This window comes from Malaya genurostris, chromosome 2 (genome assembly GCF_030247185.1).
Source record: "Malaya genurostris strain Urasoe2022 chromosome 2, Malgen_1.1, whole genome shotgun sequence".
Lineage (NCBI taxonomy): Eukaryota > Metazoa > Arthropoda > Insecta > Diptera > Culicidae > Malaya > Malaya genurostris.
Window position 1 is genome coordinate 116,125,051 of NC_080571.1, and position 20,455 is coordinate 116,145,505.

At 38.1% G+C, this 20,455-nt stretch overlaps 2 protein-coding genes across 7 annotated transcripts in view; one reads left to right on the forward strand and one right to left on the reverse strand.

Moving 5' to 3' along the window:
• Nucleotides 1-16,490, forward strand: part of LOC131432547 (Kv channel-interacting protein 4-like) — a 119,212-nt gene extending 102,722 nt beyond the window's left edge. For all 6 annotated transcript variants that reach the window (XM_058598883.1, XM_058598884.1, XM_058598885.1 and 3 more), the window contains 3 exons: nt 7,244-7,456; nt 7,524-7,725; nt 7,792-16,490. In XM_058598883.1, coding sequence (XP_058454866.1) covers nt 7,244-7,456; nt 7,524-7,634 — 324 coding nt within the window. In that variant the 3' untranslated portion in view covers nt 7,635-7,725; nt 7,792-16,490. The remainder of the gene's footprint in view (nt 1-7,243; nt 7,457-7,523; nt 7,726-7,791) is intronic.
• A 112-nt stretch (nt 16,491-16,602) lies between these two features.
• Nucleotides 16,603-20,036, reverse strand: LOC131432549 (uncharacterized). Its single transcript, XM_058598889.1, has 2 exons — nt 18,806-20,036; nt 16,603-18,455 (listed from the first exon to the last, which is right to left on the reverse strand). Exons 1-2 carry the CDS (start codon nt 19,259-19,261, stop codon nt 18,429-18,431), a joined length of 483 nt encoding a protein of 160 aa, XP_058454872.1. The 5' UTR covers nt 19,262-20,036; the 3' UTR covers nt 16,603-18,428.
• Between the last annotated feature and the right edge of the window lie 419 nt (nt 20,037-20,455).

Consider the following 20,455-nt stretch of genomic DNA (forward strand, 5'->3'; position numbering starts at 1 on the left):
ATTCTCCTCTTCGTCCGATTTGAAATGATACTTTTACTTCCGGGAGAAAAGTAAAAAGCTCAGTACGGAATGCTTTGAAAATCGGAAAAGTAACCGTCACTGGAGGCATAGATTATTGTTTCTTCCCATAACGACAAGCGTTCATTTTGAGGATTTTTTAATTTTCTTCAGATTCAGGAAGAATATCATAAATATTCCCTCCGTCCGTTGTCTTTTATTTTTACAATCAGATTCTGTAATATTATCAATGTTGTTAGAAGAATTTGGAATAACGGATTTGGATTTTTTCGGCATTGTATTATTTTTAACCTTAGGCTTGTTGCCTTTCCGGTTAGACGCAGACATTTTTGAAGAATATAAATTTACTAGGCTAAATTAGCCTTCGAATAGACTCCTAGTTTGGATAAATCTTGATAAAAACTGATTTTGTGTCAGTCTTTAGAAAGACTGATTAGAATAATTCTTTGGTGGCCTTAACAAAGGCTGATTAAATTATTAGTCTTGAAAAGACTGATTAGCTCGGAATATCACTCTTTAAATAGCCTTGAAAAGGGCAGACTAATGGCGTTTTTCATTGAAAAACACTGGTGGCGTGGATTGCTCTGGTTTTGCACTATCGAGCAGAAATGCAACATTCTGACGGTGTTTCATTGCCATTTCTGCTCGAAAATTTTAAACCAGAGCAATCCACGCCACCAGTGTCTTTCAATGAAAAACGCCATAATTATTAGTCTTCAAAAAGACTGTTAGTGATTGAGGTAGCCTTGAAAAAGACTAAAGCTTTGAATCGTGTGCAGATTGAACAACTGTTCAACACCGACTGAAGAAAAGATAATCGATTTTTCTAGATATATATTTCCCAACAAAAAAATTTAATAAAATAGTTTAACGGCTATTGCTAGTGAATTGGCATTATTTTGCAAAGCTTCCCAGAAATTGCCTTTTCTATCATATTATCGAGGACTGAAAATCTCTGTTATCGGTGGCAGAGTAGAAATGACTTAAATGCAAAACACTATTCTATTTGCTTTCCTTCTCTGTGCCTTCGAAAAGTATAGTTTTATGTAAAGAAATATGTTTATGGAAATAGATTCAATTATTTATAGTGGATTTTTCGTTCCCGTATGTTCCATCGATATTCAAAATGATTGTATAGCCTTTCACTAAGAGAAAGACAAAACATATACTATTTACAAAGTATGACTTTTCTGCGAAGGACGAGAGGGCGCAACGGTTAATCTTACTAAACATAGCTATAGGGAAAGCTAATGGGGTTTTAAAAATAGATGGAGAAAAAGCTCTCACGCAATTATTAAATGGATTCCATGTATCTGTAAGTGTTTCACGAACATAATCCTTTTCTGTCCAGAGTATTATGCCAACATTAATGGCTTATATTAACATTTTGTATTTCGCACGGATGGAGTTGATGGCCATGTTCAGCTGCTCAAAAATTATCCACTTTATTAAAGTAGCCTGTAGAATTTAATTACATATTACAGAAATATAAATATAGTCTCGGGGGATTTTAGGACTGGTTTTGCTAATATTTCATTTATTTATTTGGCTGTGATGGCGTGTGGTGAGCAATTGAAAACAAAATAATTGGGATATGCAGGAAAAAACTTGAAACGAAACAAACATATTCAGAGAATTCAGAGGAACAGATCTTGCGAACCAATAATCAATCCTAAAGTAGTTTCATCCAATCATATTATTTTCTAAACGCAAGTGCAACGCAGATTTGAAGGTTTTTTTTATTAAACCAACCTCGTGCTAATACGCAAGATATGTGGAGGAGAGTAATCAAGATAGTTGTTAAAAATATTTTCGAAAACAAATTTTGTCATTCCGAATATTATTATTTTTTTCACAGAGTATTGAAGTCGTTGATAAATCAACATGTTAAATTTTCAAATAAAATCGATTGTTTGATGTTGTGTCATTTTTCATAAAAAATATATTGACTTTAACAACAATCGAACGTCGAGTGACTTTAGTTCAAGACACAGTACTCGCATTTGAATTTTAGAAAAATTATTCAGTGCATACTCATTTCATTTACCTACCAAAAAGTGCCATTTAATAGCGAGTTTTAAAAATAAGACTTAAGGCGTTGCCGATTAAACCAAGTAAAATTAGTTCCCTGACAATTCACAGCAAGTGAAAATAACTACCTTATTATGGGAAAGGCAACAGAATGTTGAATGAAATAGTTGAAATAACTTTTGGTCGAAACAGTAAAGCAAGAAACAAAAGTTTTAAACTTGCATTTTTGAAATTTGTGAGTTTTCCGTGTAATATCCTAAAAAAATTCTTCGATATTCGCCCGAATTGTTTCGTAATTGTTAGACTTGATAATTTTTTTACCTTCCTAATATAGTCAAAACCGACTGTTTAATCGAGACCCGGAAGACCCGAAGACCCTACCATTCGAATCAGTTCGTCGAGTTCGCAAAATATCTGTGTGTAGGTGTGTCTATAAGTGTTTATGTGACAGAAATAAGCAATTGATTTTCTTAGAGATGGCTGAACCGATTTCAACTCATACGAAAGGGTCCCAAATTGGTGAATTTTATCCGGATCCGACTTTCGATTCCGGAACTATAGCATAAAGTGTGTTCAAAATATCAAAAAAAAAATCTTCTAAATTCGGTTCAAAACAGTTTCATTGTGTTAGTTATGTTAATTGCTAACTAAACGGAACTCACTTGATTTACTTAGAAATGACAAAACCGATTTTCACAAACTTAGGCTTAAATGAAAGGTCTCATAGCCCCATAAATTGCTACTTAATCTAATTTGGATCCAATTTCCGGTTCCGGATCTACTGGGTAAAGTGCGTTTAGAATTGCCAATCGTTATTTAGAGCAACGATGCGAAAAAGATAAAAATTCTTCTAAATTCAACTCAAAACAGTTTCAATTTGTATACTATGATAGTTACTTACAAATCGAATTAACTTCAGCTCCCAGTTTCCGAGTCCAGAAGTACCCGGAAAAAAGTGATCAAATTAAAGAAAATTTAAAATTTAAAATTAAAGATGATTAAACCGGTTTCACAAATTTAGGCTCTAATGAATGGTCTTATGGTTCCATAAGCTGTTGTATAATTCATTTTTAATCCGACTACTAGTTCCAGATCTCCAGCGTAAAGAGTGTTCAAAATTTAAAATCATTTAAAGCAACGACTTCGGCTATACTGGGTTCCAGTTCCCGGTCCGATTTTTACTGACTTAGGCTCAAAAGAAAAGTTTGATGGTCTCGTATGCTGCTACTAAATTTTAGCCGACTCCGACTTCCAGTCCCGAAACTAAAGAGTAGAGCGTGTTGAAAATTTCAAACCGTCACTTAGAGCGAAGCGGGAAATTTAATCTCAATATTACTCATAATATTAGTTTATACCTAAACAAACTTTCTAGTTTTTATCTAAGTTTCAAAAAATTTTTTTCTGTTCAATCATCTCATGATATTTACGAAAATATAAGTAATATGATAAAAACATCATTGCACCACTAGGTCGATGAAAACAAGATTTTTTAAATCTTATATCGATGATTCTAGACTATTCCGTGCATACCCTTGCAATACACTTATGTTCGAAACTTCAATGCGATTGCTCAATTATTGCGCTTTGTAGATATTCCAGCAAGATTTATAGATGTCTCCTCTCTCCTGTGTTCTGTATTCGACTTTAAAAAAATCAAATATCATAAATAAACCTTGTCTAATGGCTATAAAAATTTCAGCTGCGTACCTTTTATAAAAAGTCAAACCTTCGTATTACATTCCTTTTGTAGAATTCGACCTTCTGTTTCAAGAGACTTCGCAGCAGATTCATAGCATACAGAAACGTTGCAAATCTGATGCCACGATCCTACTGACACTAAGAAGACTCAAACATACCGGTAAAGTTACTGAAATGTTCGCTTACTTCATGATATACTATTCAGTTACTATTCAGTTTTATTTCCAAAAAGTCCAACGAATGTCTCTTCTTTGTGAAACCCTTCTACAATTGATCTAGTCCTAACTGATTAAAGTCACATTTGTAATTATCAGATTTCTCATTTTGACTCAGATAATCTTCCTATAACATTCATACTTTTCCATAAAACAATAATTGATTCAATCAGTTTTTTCACCTTTAGTTCCGGTAGCTCTGGAACCCGAAATTTGGGGACCGGTGAAGCCGAAGTCGGTTCATTTGGCCGTCAACTAACACAACTTCTAGATTGGTAGGTGACTGGAATAGACAAAATTGGTTCCATTGCCCATCAACCTAAAAATTGGAATAGTGAAATAGTAGGGTCTAAACGATAAAAAAAAATCATTATTTTTTTGAATTTTTCCCAGAATTATCGTTCAACAAAATAAATTCAAATTTTGAATTTTTTTCGTGGAAAAATATTGAGAAATAAGTTGGTGAAGAGATATTTTTGAGGACGCTTCTTAAAAATCATGATTTGCGGTGTCCACTGTATCTCAGCGCAGGCTAATCAAAAGTGAACAAATGAACGCAGCATAATTAGAGAAGTAATTTTTCTAGATCCCAACGTTTTTGTTTGTTTTTTTTTTAATTTTTAAAATTTTTGGTGGTTGTTTAAAGTGAAAACTACGATTTTTCACAAAAAAATCCGCCATTTTGTAGCTGTTAAACCTCCCCCAAAGTAACAAAACAACGAAAAGGAAAACGTTGGGGTCTGGTTTTTTATATGTAGAAAATGTGTGCAAAATTTGAACAAAATTGGTGCAGTAGTTTTTGAATGACGATGGACACGGACTTTCAAAAACTGCTTTCCAGAAAAAATCGTTTAAAGTTTTTTGTCTATAAAATCAATGGAAACAATTAATTACTCCAGGGAGCCCATAGAGTCTAACATTTTCAAAAAAATCATATTTTTTCTTTTATAATTTATTATAATGAAACATTGTAAGAATGTTCTGTCAAGTTTTGAAGTCAATCGAAGTAGAAATCTTGGGCCTGTGCGACGAGCTCTTGCTTCTTCGCAGAATGAGATAGCCATAGATAAAGGTCCATAACCTTCAGAGTTTCGTTCCAATAGGCTTGAAAATTTCACAGAATATTCTTGAAATGTTTTACTATACGACAATATAAAGAAAATAATAAATAATTTTTCAAAAGTGGTAGACCCTACCCGCCCCTTAAACAGTTCGAAATTTTTTATACTCATAGCCTCATAATACCAGAAGCGGAAGTCGGATCCGTTTTGCGGCAGAGGCCGTATAATCTACAATGTTTCACGTTTTACGATAAAAAGTCATTTTCACTTCGAAAGATTCACAAAAGATTTTAACGCCTCCAAAGGTTTTAAACAAAAGCACAAATTTCGCATTTTTTAAAAATGCAAAATTATCTCATAATTCCTAAAAACAACTTGAATTAAAAGATGTGTACTTTTTTGAGTTATGCATGATTAGTGAACACCTTTTTTGCCTTTCTCATATAAAAAGGCTATGCAATCACTGTGAAAAACGACTTTTGAACGGAGTGACCGATTTTTACAAACTTATATTCAAACGAAAGATTTTATGGTCCTATAGATTGCTATTGAATTTTATCCCGATCCGACTTCCGATTACGGAATTGCAAGGATATTTGTGCAAATTTATGAGTAAATGCGCAATCAATTTGTTCGGAAATTTCTTAACCGATTTTAACAAACTAAGAAACAATTAAAAGGGCTTGAAATACTTTCTAATAGTTCCTGAAAACTGGATCCAGATCCGACTTCCGGTTCCGCATTACAGAGCGATTAGTGAAAATTTTCAATTTCATGAGTATTTTTTCACCAGTGATGGCGAAACGAGGTGCACATGTTTATAAAACCTATTGCCAAATTCATCTAATTGACAGATCTCGTTGGTTAGTGAATATATAAAACTACTTGGGGGACTAGTAGTCTCCGGTTTCCGCTTCCGGAACCACCGATAATTGTGAAGAAAAGCTCCTAAAACGGAACTCAATTCGATTTCTCAACGACGGTTTAACCTATTTCCACGAATCATGATTCAAATTTAAGCGTTCATTGTCTTAAAAGATACTGTGCAATTTCATCCAGATCCGACTTTCGGGTCCGAAATTATAGCTGGTACGCGTCGGTACGTTCGACTTTGCTCCGTTCACAGCGTGCTTTGTTCAATTTCGTATAATATGCAAGGTTGCCACATTTTAATCTGTATTTTTCAGATGAAAAATATGTAAATTTTTAAATCTTTTATGAAATTTGTACCTACTTGTTAGTGTTATTACAAAACCAAGATAACAATACTTTTCTATAAAAGTACACTTGTTGCTTTTTTCATATAGAAAGTTTATACAATCACTTGAAAAATTGACTAGTGAAAATTGGCCTGGAGGTAAAAAATCTTATAGTCCCATAGGTCGCTATTGAATTTCATCATGCTTTCATAGGGTGTTTAAAAGTGCACACCGTCATACAGAGCGACGACACAAAAAGGTTAAGGTTAAAATTCTTCTAGACTTGGCTCAAAACGGATTCAATTTGTAGGCTATATTAGTTACTTACTAAAAGAACCAACTTCGATTATACTGGTTCCAAGTTCCCGGTTCCAGAAGTACCAGTAGTGGTCAAAAACTTTAAAACGAAACTCACTCAATTTTTTCAGAGATGATTTGATCGATTTCCACAAACTTAGGCTCAAATAAAAGTTCCTTCAGTATCATAGGTTGCTGTTTAATGTGTGTTTAATAATTTTGTGCGACGATGTAAAATAAAGAAAAATTCTTATCAACTTGACATAACTGTTTGCAAATTGAAAAGGTTATGTTAGTTCAAACATAAAGAAAGTTTCTTATTTTGTTCAAGATTGATTTCTTGACAGAATCTTCTAATGATATTTTTGGAAATTATATTATATTAAAAAGCCATCATTACACCACTAGGTGGATTAAAAAAGGTTTCTTTTTAATATGTTTGGTAAATTGAGTGAAACATTATTTCACAAAAGTCTTTAAGCAAATCAGTCAAAAAATGATTTCAAGAATAATAAATGCTTCATTCACATTCTTTCCGTATGTTTCTTTCATATTGAACCAATAACTATACTTATTTTCGTGCTTTACTTCTCCTACAAATGACCGTAGATGCACAAAGCTTGTGAAATCAAAATATTTCAATCAATTTTATGTCAGCATACAGTAGCAGTTAGAGTTGAGCTTAGTTTTTAAATTATTCTGAATAAATAAAACCAATTTTCAGAACTTCGTTCAGGGTCTATCGATACTATCTCGAGGCTCACTGGAAGAAAAACTATGTTGGACGTTTTCGCTATACGACATAAATCATGACGGAAAAATCACTCGAGAGGAAATGACTGACATCGTGATTGCTATCTATGAACTGATGGGAGCTCGTGAAGACGGTGGCACGGATGACGCACAGATTAAAAGTAAAGTAGAAAAAGTATTTCAGGTATGTATTAGGCATCTGATCATGGTGATTCGTAATTATTCGTGTTTTTTGTTTTAATTTTTCACAGAAAATGGACACAAACCGTGACGGCGTGATAACCATAGAGGAATTTCTTGACTGTTGTCGAAAGGATAAGCTTATTTCGGATTCTATGGGCGTTTTTGATTCAACTATATGACCTTTGGATAAAATGCACTCAATTCCCGCGTTTGTTATGGGACATGGTGACACCACCGAGAGTCTTAACGGCATCAGTCAACAAACCGATAGTAAGATTGCAGCACAATAGCAGTGCAACCGATGATCAACTGAAACTGAAATAAATCTCTTTACAGTGTATAAATCAGATGCATCCTACGGACCAAGGACAGAGGAAATCCAAAAGACTGCCACCATACCGAAATCACAAACGTCAACCAGCAATCCTACGAGTAAGTCCACCCGTGCGAGCAGTCGCAAGCAATCAATCCTGATGAATGGGAGGGCGAAGCAAAAGCCAAGCAACGTTCGATACCATCATCACCAGCAGCTCAAACACTACCACATTCCCTTCGATACGTATCAACCGCAATCGACATCGCGTCCCACGTACTGTCCCCGCAGATCGTACCCGTCCGGCTGTACCGAGTTCCCACCGCAGATGACTGGTGGAATCGCCACCATCACCCCACTTGCCACGGGCCAATGTCGACCGGTGGAGCTTAGCTACCACCCGCAACCGGAGATTCCTACTTTGGTTAAGGTAAAATCCTGGTATACCGTTTCCAAGCAAGGCTTGACATACTAGAAGAAACAGATTCCTACGGGAGCTTGGACTTTGCAACAGTAGCTTTAAACTCAGCGTAGCGTTCGGATTCGAATCCGCAGTGTTATATTTAAGAAAGTTGTTAATATTGTTAGATGAAAATCTGTTCTTATTTGAGTTCCCTATAGAATCCTAATAGTATATCAGATTTATTCTAGATAGTTGTATAGATCTCATGGACGGCTTTCTAATGAACAACAATATGTTTATCTATGGTTGAAAAATGACACATTGTATGCTAGCCTTGACAGTTACTAAACGTTAACTTGCAATCCTACGAATCCACTATTATGAAAAATGTCATTGTGTCTGAGTTATTTATTATTTAATTCATCGAAGTCATTTGAATTGCCTGTGTTTTATCGTTGTAGGCATACCATTAATTGTTCACAATTAATTTGCCACTTGCAGAACTTTGTTACTAGGAAATCTGGTCGCATTTTTTGTGTTACTCGGTGCGCAACTACGTTTTACGATGTAACTTTATATTAGTAAACGTTCACCAATAAATCACTCATGCGTTAGCTACAAGCTGTCAGGAAGATGGGAACAAATCTTCCTGCCAGAACTCGAAAAGTTTGACGGTACGAATTGCAGATTTTTCAAACATCTTCCTGAGCAGCATACTATTGATCGGCAGGTTAACAGCAAGTGTCATAGTAGAACTAAACATTAGAAACTGCATTTGAAGGTGCTGATAACGACCTAGAGCTATCGGATTATGATATCGCTAAGAAATTCGATAGCAGCCAAAACACCAGAAATATTCTTCAGCGAGAAGAATATCACTCTTTTCGACCAGTAAGCAACCAAATAGGATACTGAAACACAATCTAGATGCCAGTAGATGTGTTTGTAAGTTATACAATGTGATTATTATGAAATACGAAAAGATGTATCATCTAGGATGCCGTTTCGTGCGTGACGATGGGTTACGGGCAGCTTCCCGGACTACAGTTCTATAAAGCCATTAATGGAGGTGATGTCCCTAGCAAATTTGTTTTATCCCGTTCTACAGTGGTACCGATACAACGGGGTGGATTTCTTTGAAAAAGACATCAATTCCGCATAATCGAGAGGTATCGTGCAATTGTCGAAGAGAAGTTGATGAAGAGCTCTACTTGTATTCTTAAAACACCCACTGGTAGAGCTAATATAATATTTGATCTGGCGCATACAGACGTGTGCGATGCCTAACATGATCGCAAAGCGGTGTATCCAGGCAGAGTTGTACATCTCCTCTGTGTGACGAAGAGCAAGCAAAATTTCTCCCCTCGCACTGACAACTTCAACGAGAGCTCCTCTCTTTCACATATATACACCACTGTTGTATAAAGTGTGCTCGCATCATGAGTTCGTTTGTTTATTACCTTTTGCCTCCTTCACTGAATCGCATCAAAGTGCTAGAGCAGATAGAGACACTTTCACAGAGGTGTACACGCCGGTGAGCACTCTGGTGTATGGTTTGCGTAGAAAAAGCGCGGGCACGAAAAATCAGCAAAATAAAACAATTTATCGTTAAAATTTTCGGTTTTCATTGCAAATTTTTCATAGCAAGGCCAGATCTACTCTCTATTAATTGAAGTTCACAGAAGTGTTCGCCCACCATCACGCGCCAGTGATCACTTGGGTGTATTTAGGCGAGAGCACGTGAGAGCGATTCGTGCGAAGAGAATGTTATTCTCTCGCACCAGCTTCTTTCAACACAAGCTCGCACTCAAAGTCTGTCTGTCTGGACACTGAGAAGAAGTGCGCTTTCCTCTTTGTGTGGAGCGCAGCAAATGTATCCGCAGTGTATAATTGAAACCTACGCCCTGGTGTATCACTCTAGTGAAATGCCATCTCTGCATCTAGGTAACCAGTAGGCACTAATAATGGCTGTAGAGTGGCCTTTTATAAGCATAGAAAATTCGTATTGCTCTATATCAACATTCTGAAAGGTTCCCTGTTGTAAATAAATCAGCATTCAGCTTTCAAAATTCACACTCGTTATATATAAGCCTTATCCATGAATAGTCCTATATTTTGTCAATAAAAGCCTTGGTATTACATTCCTGTAGAGGAATTTGACCTTCTGTTTCAAAAGACTTCTCAGCTGATTCAGAGTGTACAGAACCATTGCATGGCTAGTGCTACGATTCTACTGACACTACGAATCTGTCCAGGTTGGAGCTCGAACATTCGACAACTGGTTTGTAAGACCAGTGCCCTATGCATTATTTTGTCAATGTCAACTCTAATTCAGCCGCAAGAGCGATTGAAATGCCAATAAGTGATTATTTGGTGTCATAATGCGGCATTGCTATGTGCTTATTGGTTAACAGGAGTAGAGGTTTTTATAGAAAACGATGCAGCGCAAAAGGTTGTTATAAAAAAATTAGCGTCATCACATGAGCAGTTTGACGCCATGACTAATGTGCGAAAAGGAAGTGGCTTTGCATGTGCAGACTCACCTCATTATTTGTCTCGGATTCCTGATATCAATTCGCTTATGACGGGGATCATGGCGTTGCTAATGGTAGTCCGGAGGGATGAGCCCAAGACCGTACTTTGCGATCTGTTTGCGCAACTGGCGACAACATTGTGACCGAATCCGACAAACAGTAACGAGTCGGCCCGACGGGCAGCGGCACTTTCTTACTACGGATGACCGGAAAGTTCTCTTCAGAAATCCACCTATCGTCAACTTTTTCTCGCGCACTGTGACTAATGTTCCGACTACTCAGTAAGCCGTATCCAACTCCTGTTCTCACTCATTGCGAACGCTGCATTGTCCAGAACTTGAAACGCGCACCTCATGGCCGTGACCGATAAATCTGATCGCCTTTCATCAACAACTTCACCGCTTAAGCGGACTCGAATCCGCTGTTTGCGCCCAGATCGACCGACCGTGGCCGCATCTCGACCGCAAGAGACTCTTTTTGGCGGAAAGACCCGCCTGACTTCTGTCAAACCGATCAGTGCGCCCATCTATCTTTGTATCTCATCTGCACGTTAATCGCCAACTTCTAAATTAGCACACTATGTAATTTTACTCATAAATAAAACTTAAACATTACAAGGTGTTGGATCTGAGGTGGATATATCTGGGGTACGATACGAGGTTTTCGACGAGTTCATATATCTTGGTACACCAGCGACATGCAATGTCGATGTTAGCCGTCAGGTAAAAAGACGCGTTTTTTATGCTAAAAGAACTCTCTAAAAACTCTGTATTCATTCAAAATGCGGAGCCGGGGTAGGTTGGCCGAGTTTGACAAAATATCTGAAACACATGAAATTCATCAACGTTTATTCGTGAAAAAAAGTTAGCATGCACCATTTTGTATAGCGAAGGTATGTAAAAAGCCCCCCTCGTTACTTTTGGTCTTATTCATATTAGACATAGTTTCGGAAGCATTAGTGATATTTTTGTAGTTTTCGCATCTACCTTTTCCTCCTCCAGCGTTCGCTAACGTTTGGGTTTGAAATGGTTTTTGTTTCATTGGAAAATCGTTGACGGATTTAGATTAATCCGAAATTTACGACCCTTACTCATTCAAATTAGTCGTTTTGAGGAGAGGTCTTACGACTTCAGGATTCTATTGTGATGGGCAAGTACATTAAATTTCTGAAATTGAAAAAAAAAATTGATGCCAAAAGTCTTAGAATTGCATAAAACATTAAGATTTAGTGTAATTAAAAAAAAAATTTTTTTAATCGACTTTCTGGAACATAAGTCCCAGAAAGTCGATCGTTTTCAAAAAAAAATTTTTGAGGTAATACTAAATCTCGACGTTTCATGCAATTTTAAGACGTTTGGCATCAAAAAAAAATTTTATCAACTTTCTAGGACTTAAGTCCCAGAAAGTCGATTAAAAAAAAAATGTGAGGTGATACTAAATCTTGACGTTTCATGCAATATTAAGACGTTTGGCATCAAACAAAAAATTTCGATTTCGGAAATCTCATCGGAAAGATCGAAAATTTTCAAACCTCAATCGCCGGGTAGCACCCCGTACCCATGTCCGATTTAGCTCAAATTTTGCAAGGGGACTTTTACGAAGTGCTTAAACTTTTGAGCTCCATCGCTTTACGAAATTAGAGGTAATCCCAAAATGTTTTTTTTATTCAATAATAAAATATAAAGGCACACTGCTAAAGCTCTAAGATGCCAAGGGTATTTTCTAATCTTGATTAACGACTAACTTAAAACTAGGATATTATCATTAGGGTAGTGACGTATTCCGGTCGCAATGGTCTATTCTGGCAGATTCAGCCTGCAGCTGGCGATCGGCAATGGTCGATGGATTGAATATAATACGAGTGTCTTCCAGATGACGTTTCTACGTATCAATGGGTCCGCGAGAAACACCCCCAGGCCACGGATACCCAGCGGGTGGCCCGCATGTTGGTCATCGATTGGAGCAGTTTTCCGTGGACGATGATGGTGATGTTACCTAAGAGATTGAAAGAAACATGGAGAAGTAATTTTGTGAAAAACGGAGTGAAAAAAGGGGGTATGGGAACGAATGACTAAATACGACAAAGATCTAATTAGTTGACATCGAGATGGTGGAGAAACGGAGAAAGAGGGAACGAAAAAATTAGTGACAGCAAAAAGATCTTGTTATTTTCGACAGAGATGGTGGACAGGCTAGGGATTGGGAGAATCGGGCGAATGTTAGGCTCGAACCTATAGGTGAAGATTATTCTTAGCCTCGACAAGAGAGAGGATACTACGGGTTACACTTGTATATTAATGTGTTTAAGGTACTGGTATATGAGAAGCATATATAAACTATCCCGACTCGCCAACACATCCCGAACCGGAACCTTGGGCGGTCTACCTCGGGCCCTAAGGGATTCCAGTAGCTGCGACCTGACGTCACGATACTCTACGCACGACCACACGACATGCTCGATGTCCTGATAACCGTCGCCACAGGTGCAGAGACCGCTCTCCGCGAGCCCAACACGCCGGAGATGTGCGTTGAAAGTGTAGTGATTTGACATGAGCCGCGACATAACACGAATGAAATCGCGACTCACGTTCATTCCCCTGAACCAAGGTTTCGTCGATACCCTAGGGATAATGGAGTGTAGCCATCGTCCCAGTTCGCCATTGCTCCATGAAGTTTGCCAACATTCGAGTTTTCTGACGAGAGATACTGAAAAATTCATTGAAGCAGATTGGTCTTGTCCCAAAATGTTGGCACCCTTGTATGCATTAGAGCGGTAAAAATGATGTGTTTTGTCGGTTACGTCACTTATACCATTATATCTCCGGAACCAGAAGTCGCAGTCATTTGATCTCTAAACTTGATTAATGGCCCAATAGTAGCTTTCAAACGAGTCTAAGTTTGTTGAAATCGGTTCAGCCATCTCCGAGAAACTTGCGCGGTAAAAAATCAACGCGTTTTGTCGGTTACGGCACTTATACCAACGTATCTCCGAAACCAGAAGTCGCACCCATTTGATCTTTGAGCTTGATCAATGGCCCAATTGTAGCTTTCAAACGAGCCTTGGTTAGTAAAAATCGGTTAAGCCAACGCTGAGACAATTAGGCGGTAAAAATATCTACGAAAATTTCACACATACACACAGTGCCAAAAAAAAGAACAAACGTGCTCCTGTACAAACGACAGCACAAAAACACCTGAAATTACGTCGGTACATGGGTGATCTAGTACTCCACCAAAATCACCATGGATGTCGTCACTATGCATAACAGCCTTTTTATAAAAGCCTTGTCCCTCCGGCCAAACAGACCCATTGGTCTCCTCTACCCGTAATTAAATATTATAGAGAAAGCCAAAAAAGGAAATTTGAAACCTTATTAAACACGTCAGACTACAATGAGCTAGACATGAAGTAAGAAACCCACTACGAGAAAGGGACAAATTTCATATCCATGATAATAAGCGAAAACCAGGAAGATTGTGATCGCAAAGCGTTGGAAAAGTTGTATCGCTCAAATGACACACACGAGTTGTACGAGAAGGTGAAACGTTCTGCGAAACTGCTCGATAAACCATCTACGTACAGGAAAAATTGGACGGAAACGATGGGCTGAACATGTCATTTAGATTCCAGAAGACAACCCAATGGAAATGGTTCTTGAAGGGCATACTCAGAGACATGCAATTTTGAGAACTGTTAACTTATTATTGGGTTTTCATTACTTAAGCTATCATCTATTGACGAATATCTAAAACTGAACTAGTTGCGCACCTAATAGATCTATTGTTACGCCTTTGAAAATATCATTGTAGCAACATGAGGCTGTGGAAAGCATATTAAAAGTCTCAATCGTAGCCACTTTGTGTTGGTAGTGAATCATTTTTATGTTTGAATTTGTAAAGTGAAAAGTGATACACCTCGGAATTCGAAAATAAATAAGTGACTGCCGAACAAAGCGTGGGGAATTGAATAGAATAAATATAATTGTATGTTGAATGAAATTTTTACATAGTACTGATTCGTTAACAGATTTCCTGATGCATGTCTTCCTTTTCACAAACTAAATAATTACAGCTAGCTACACAAACAAGGCTTCTTGTTGTTCAACTTGGTTAACCTAATTTACTTTCATTCTACATTTTGAGAATTCCGTGCCTTTTTTTTTCTTTCCATTACATTTCCATTAAAATCACTAAACATTAGAAAAAGATAAACATATAAATCCCCATACTCAAACAACGTTGTACAACAATTTAGTGAAAAACCAAACCATAGTCATTCATCACTGTAGTGAGTATTTACCGTGTTACGAAACCAATACCAGATAGATTTAAACACAGATTTCTGACCCATGTTTAAATTCAAACAAATATTCGTTAGGGGCCCAAACGATAAAAATTGCATTAAAACTTGCCAACAATATCGAAGTAACTAGTCGAAAACTATTTGTCGTTTTTGTAGAATCCAAATAAGAGTCAAAGTTTTCAATATATTGTGATCGGGTGCAAGTGTATTTAAGATATTTTCATTCTTTTATATCGATGTATATTGTACACATTTTGATAACATTTTGAGCTGTATATTTTCATGTTTAAACTACGAGTAATGCAATGATTATTTGAATACCGTGACACAGGAAAAATCCTATGGTAAAAGAACTCATAGCTACCAATTCAAAACCGGCGAGCTTTACCCAATTCCTGATACAATTAGTGACTCCAAAGATCAAATTGCAAGCTGTTCGATTATATTTATCGATGGACGTTGAGAATTTCCGTTCAACTATATACACATTAAATGTATGTAAACCGAACGATAGTCCTTTTTAGAAACCCGTATCTGTTCATGTCACATTGGATCTGGTAGTCGTTGAAAGAAAAAATGCAACCTTATTACTTATAATTGATGACTACAGTGTCATTTCATACAATATCCCATCAGAGTCGAACGAAACACTGAAAGAAATCAACGATGATAGAATAAAACTCAAAGAGGAAAACCAGTACCGTAAGTGTCTACTATAGGTGTAAAATTTGTTAAATGATGTTACAGACAAATAAAAAAAAAGTTAGCATTCAAAAATAACACGCAAGATGCAAGTTCCATTATAAATTTGTTGTCGATACGAATGCACCAAAAGACGGTGTGAAAAACTCTGTTAAGCAATACCATTTGGACTTTGAATCTTAAAACAGCCTGTCATCACATAGCCGCCACAATTGGATGGTACGAAATGCTTAAAAAAGTCACCTTTAAAGTTAGACGAATGTTATACCACAAACTGATTCTAACGTTGAACTTCCTGTTACTGGCGCGAAACATACGTTTGTAGAAACTTGTTGTATAGTTTTTAGATATAGACGATTATTAATACTGAACTCGAATGCAAACAACGGAATTAACTATGAAAACGAACCAACTTCACTGAAGTCTATACTACCTACCTAGATGAATATAAACACCTTGTTAGAAAGTGAAAGATTAGTACAGACGATGAAAGATGTGATAGTTTTTGCCGTAGGAACTGCGCTAGTATAGATTTAGGCTGTTTGAAAAGAGATAGTAGAAGCGAGCACGAACCAAACCAGAGTTCAGTAGATCAATTTTTATAAGTGTAGGCAACAAAATCAAATTTCTACATGTGAACTTTAACAATTGAGAATCGACTAAAACTCAAAAAAAAATTGAATAAATAAATCGTGTTTAACAAACTGTAATGTAATTATGGTGGAATGTGTCTGAATATCAAATGACAAAGCGATCAAAATAAATTTACTCCCCTCTGTATGGTTAGAATGTTTAAGAGTTCACTATCACTAATCCGAAAGCGTTCTTGATTCTGAGATGACCCCTAGAATTCCGCACGAAACTATTCACGTGTTTTGAGATTACATTGATATCAACATTTTCGGGTTAGACTCACTAGAACTGATCTGTTAACATCACAAGCTCACTTCTCGTAAGCAGACTGATTGCAGTGGGCTTAAATTCAATCACAGTACACAGAAAATTTTAAATAGTCCTGTTGGCGCTAGCCGGGACCCTACGTTGTGTTTAATTAAATCCTCACCAGGATATTTCCGCGAAGCGACGGCAGTATTTTGTCGGTCGATCTTACTTGCATTCGCACTGCAGTAAACCGATAGCGAACAGCAATGCAACTAACGGGTTGTTGTGTTTAAATTGTACGGAAATATGAAGTCTGGGACGGCTTCCAACTTAAGCCTGGGACGGCTTTCGTGCAGATTGGGACACTGCGGACACTTCGAATACATTAAGCCATGGTACGGCTTTCGCACGGGTGGGGACACCGCGGAACACTTCGGATGTGATGTAATAAACTGGTACGCGTTTATTCCTGATTAACTGACTAGTATATTAAAATGACTATGACAAACAATTACTATGACTACGACAATCACGACGAATATAAAAACTTGATATGCTATCGAAGTACCGTAGTACTGTAATACCGTAATACCGTAATAGGTATCGTGCCTGATCTGATCTGCACTGCCCTTATATAGTTTGCGTACATTATTATATGAACAAAGTTTGTCTCTACCGGAAAGCATATTACGTGGAATATGCCGGAAAGCCTATAACGCAGACGAATGTAATCGCAAACTCTCTCAACTACTAATAAAACTGATCGAATAATAAAGTTGATCGATTTCTACTTCATGTACAGTGAAGCTCACTTAACTTGTCTTCTGACATGCAATTGTGCATCAACATACCGCCCGCCTTGAAAGACTACGCTTTCAACAAACTTTATCTGATGTCAATGACCTGACCTATCTTAGCATGATACAATTGAGACTCATTACTGCTGTGTAATACTGTATGCGATTTCTGAACTGCCTACTGTTATTACATATCCAAAATTACTGTACGAGTTCTATTTCCCTGACTAGCCTATTTATCACAAATTCTCTGTATTTGCTATTCACAATAATTTTAGTATGCTGCTTGCTGGTACTCGATGATCCTTTGGCGAACCATGGGCGTCGAGGACGGGAGACTTGAATTCGACTCCGTCAACTGCTATGCAGCCGGCGTCGATAAGACAAGACCCGAGCGACTCCGCTGGTTCCACCACTAGTGGAGCTGCGACGATTGCTCACTGCCAAAGCACCGTTGATTGGCCAAATATTCGATGCACAAGATGACAATGTATGGAAGATTGATTGTAAGCTGTGTATGTCATGCTGCAGATGAAGAACTCGCTGGTTGCACTATGTGCAAGCTGACTGACAAATGATCGCACTGCCTACTGATTCGATCTGCTACCAAATCACAAAGGCAATCACTCGTTGTTAGATGGCAGTTGTTTGAATGTTGCTGTCCTCATCCACATCTCTTGGGTTCGATGCAGTTTGTGTACGTTGAATTCACATTGTCGTTTCATATAAATGAACAGTCTGAAAGGTCGAAAGTCCGTACGAATACAAGAGTGGATGATGAAATAAAATGGTACTTAACTGATGTCAAGTCCCAGCCGGGGGTTCTACGAACCCACCGACGAGGCTTGTGCTCTTTACAGCTGATTCTGGAACCGCTCGATTCCCCCGAGCTTGGGCCAGGAACTCGTCTGGCGATTTGTCCCGAACAGGATTGGATTTCTGCCCGGTGGCTGAATGCGATGATTGTTTAACTTGCCTTTAGCACGATGAACCTTGCGGGAACCATGTACGAGGACTGAAACCTTCTACGGCCATGCGGTTAATGGATTCCAGCATGATCTCGATTCTATTTCCAATAAAGAATATCGACTTGATGATTAAGAGGAGAAAGCAGGGCTCAGAATTGTGCATGTGTAGGATGATACAAACGTAAATACAAAATGAAAGGATCAATTTATTTGCTCGCCGAACGCAAAAATAAACAAAGTAGTTTTGGACTTCATGTCCATGAAATTAGTGATCCGAGAAATAAACCAAGTAAAAAAAAAACTGCTGATGGACTGCTGTTGCTGTTTATTTTCGAAGGACGATCCCATAGTAGAGTTGTGAGTGATGCGCTGCCGTGCACATCAGACATCGAGCTGGCTTCGTGCACTTGGCTGTCTCATGACGATCATTGTAGCAGTTGAGACATACCTTAATCCTTTCGACAAATTCCAGCCGCCTGGTGGAAGTCCAACTGGTGAAAATGCCGCAGTGGTAAAGGAAGTGTCTGTCTTTACACATATAGCATAATGGAGGCGACGTCACGGGCTGTTTCTTGTGCTGATCTGGGCTGCTCGGTTCGTTGCGCTGCTCCAACTGGGGTGATCCTATTGCTTGAGCTGCTGTTCCCTTACGTCGCATATGAAGTAACAATCTCAACCTAGCCTCTTCAATAGGATCCAGCAGCTGCTCACGGTCACATCTGCTTACCTTTTCTTTGATAAGGGATTTTTCATATTCTTCGTACTTCTCCCGTAGATGTTCAAACGTGGTCCGAATAAATTTCCTGTCTGCTTCGTTCAGTTCTCCCGAACTGCCTAAAGACAGACAATATTGCACGATGCCCTCAATGTAACGATGGGTCGTGGATATAGTTTCGATCGACATTGGTTTTCCTTTTAACAAAAAAAAAAACTGGTCCCTTTGTCCGAATGTAAAACACGTTGTCTAAGCGAAGTGAGTATGCAAAACCAATTGACGTTCAACCTGTCACCTTTGCCATTCTGACATCTCGCCGCTGGGCGGAGATGGAATCTGCGCGTATCTCTATGATGGGTGAGTGAAGGTGTGCGCATTTGATTTCGAATGGGTTCGTGGATAGATTAGCGTTGTTTAATGGAGATAGCGGCAATTTCATTTATTTAGCACATGTAATTTTCTTCTCCGCTGATAAAGTTCATGTTACAATGGCGGCGTCGCCATTGCACAACTAAGCAATCACATGTCAGAACACATTTTCTGATCGGTATTTCGCACCGTGGGAAAGGTTTACACTGAATTGAGTACTTCCAACTGACCGTTTCTATCGATACGTATGGATTTTCGCCGCACGATAGAGAATGCATAATTGAAACACAGACAGCAGCGGGCTGTCACAAACACTTTTATTTTCTGTGCGAACTGAATGTGAACGACTATGAAGATCGTTCTTAAACTTGAACAATGGCGGTTTCGAGTTGTTAATTGCACTTTCTCACATGGTAGACATGAATTTCAGTTTCTTCGTAGTCATTACACTTGGTTGTTGTTGTATATGTACGGTATGAAGAACCGTAAGAGAATCGTAAGAAAATTTCACATTTCGATCGTCGCGACCGATAGACTTCCGAAAACTGTAACCGACTATTCGGTTCGATGATAATCCTGGTCACGGCACCAAAATATGTTGGCGCTAGCCGGGACCCTACGTTGTGTTTAATTAAATCCTCACCAGGATATTTCCGCGAAGCGACGGCAGTATTTTGTCGGTCGATCTTACTTGCATTCGCACTGCAGTAAACCGATAGCGAACAGCAATGCAACTAACGGGTTGTTGTGTTTAAATTGTACGGAAATATGAAGTCTGGGACGGCTTCCAACTTAAGCCTGGGACGGCTTTCGTGCAGATTGGGACACTGCGGACACTTCGAATACATTAAGCCATGGTACGGCTTTCGCACGGGTGGGGACACCGCGGAACACTTCGGATGTGATGTAATAAACTGGTACGCGTTTATTCCTGATTAACTGACTAGTATATTAAAATGACTATGACAAACAATTACTATGACTACGACAATCACGACGAATATAAAAACTTGA

Coding starts and splice junctions, on each gene's coding strand:
- LOC131432549 (XM_058598889.1), bottom strand. CDS start 19,261: ATGTCGATCGAAACTATATCCACGACCCATCGTTACATTGAGGGCATC. Junction 18,456..18,805: donor AATTTGTCGAAAGGATTAAG/GTATGTCTCAAC, acceptor TATTGGAAATAG/AATCGAGATCATGCTGGAAT.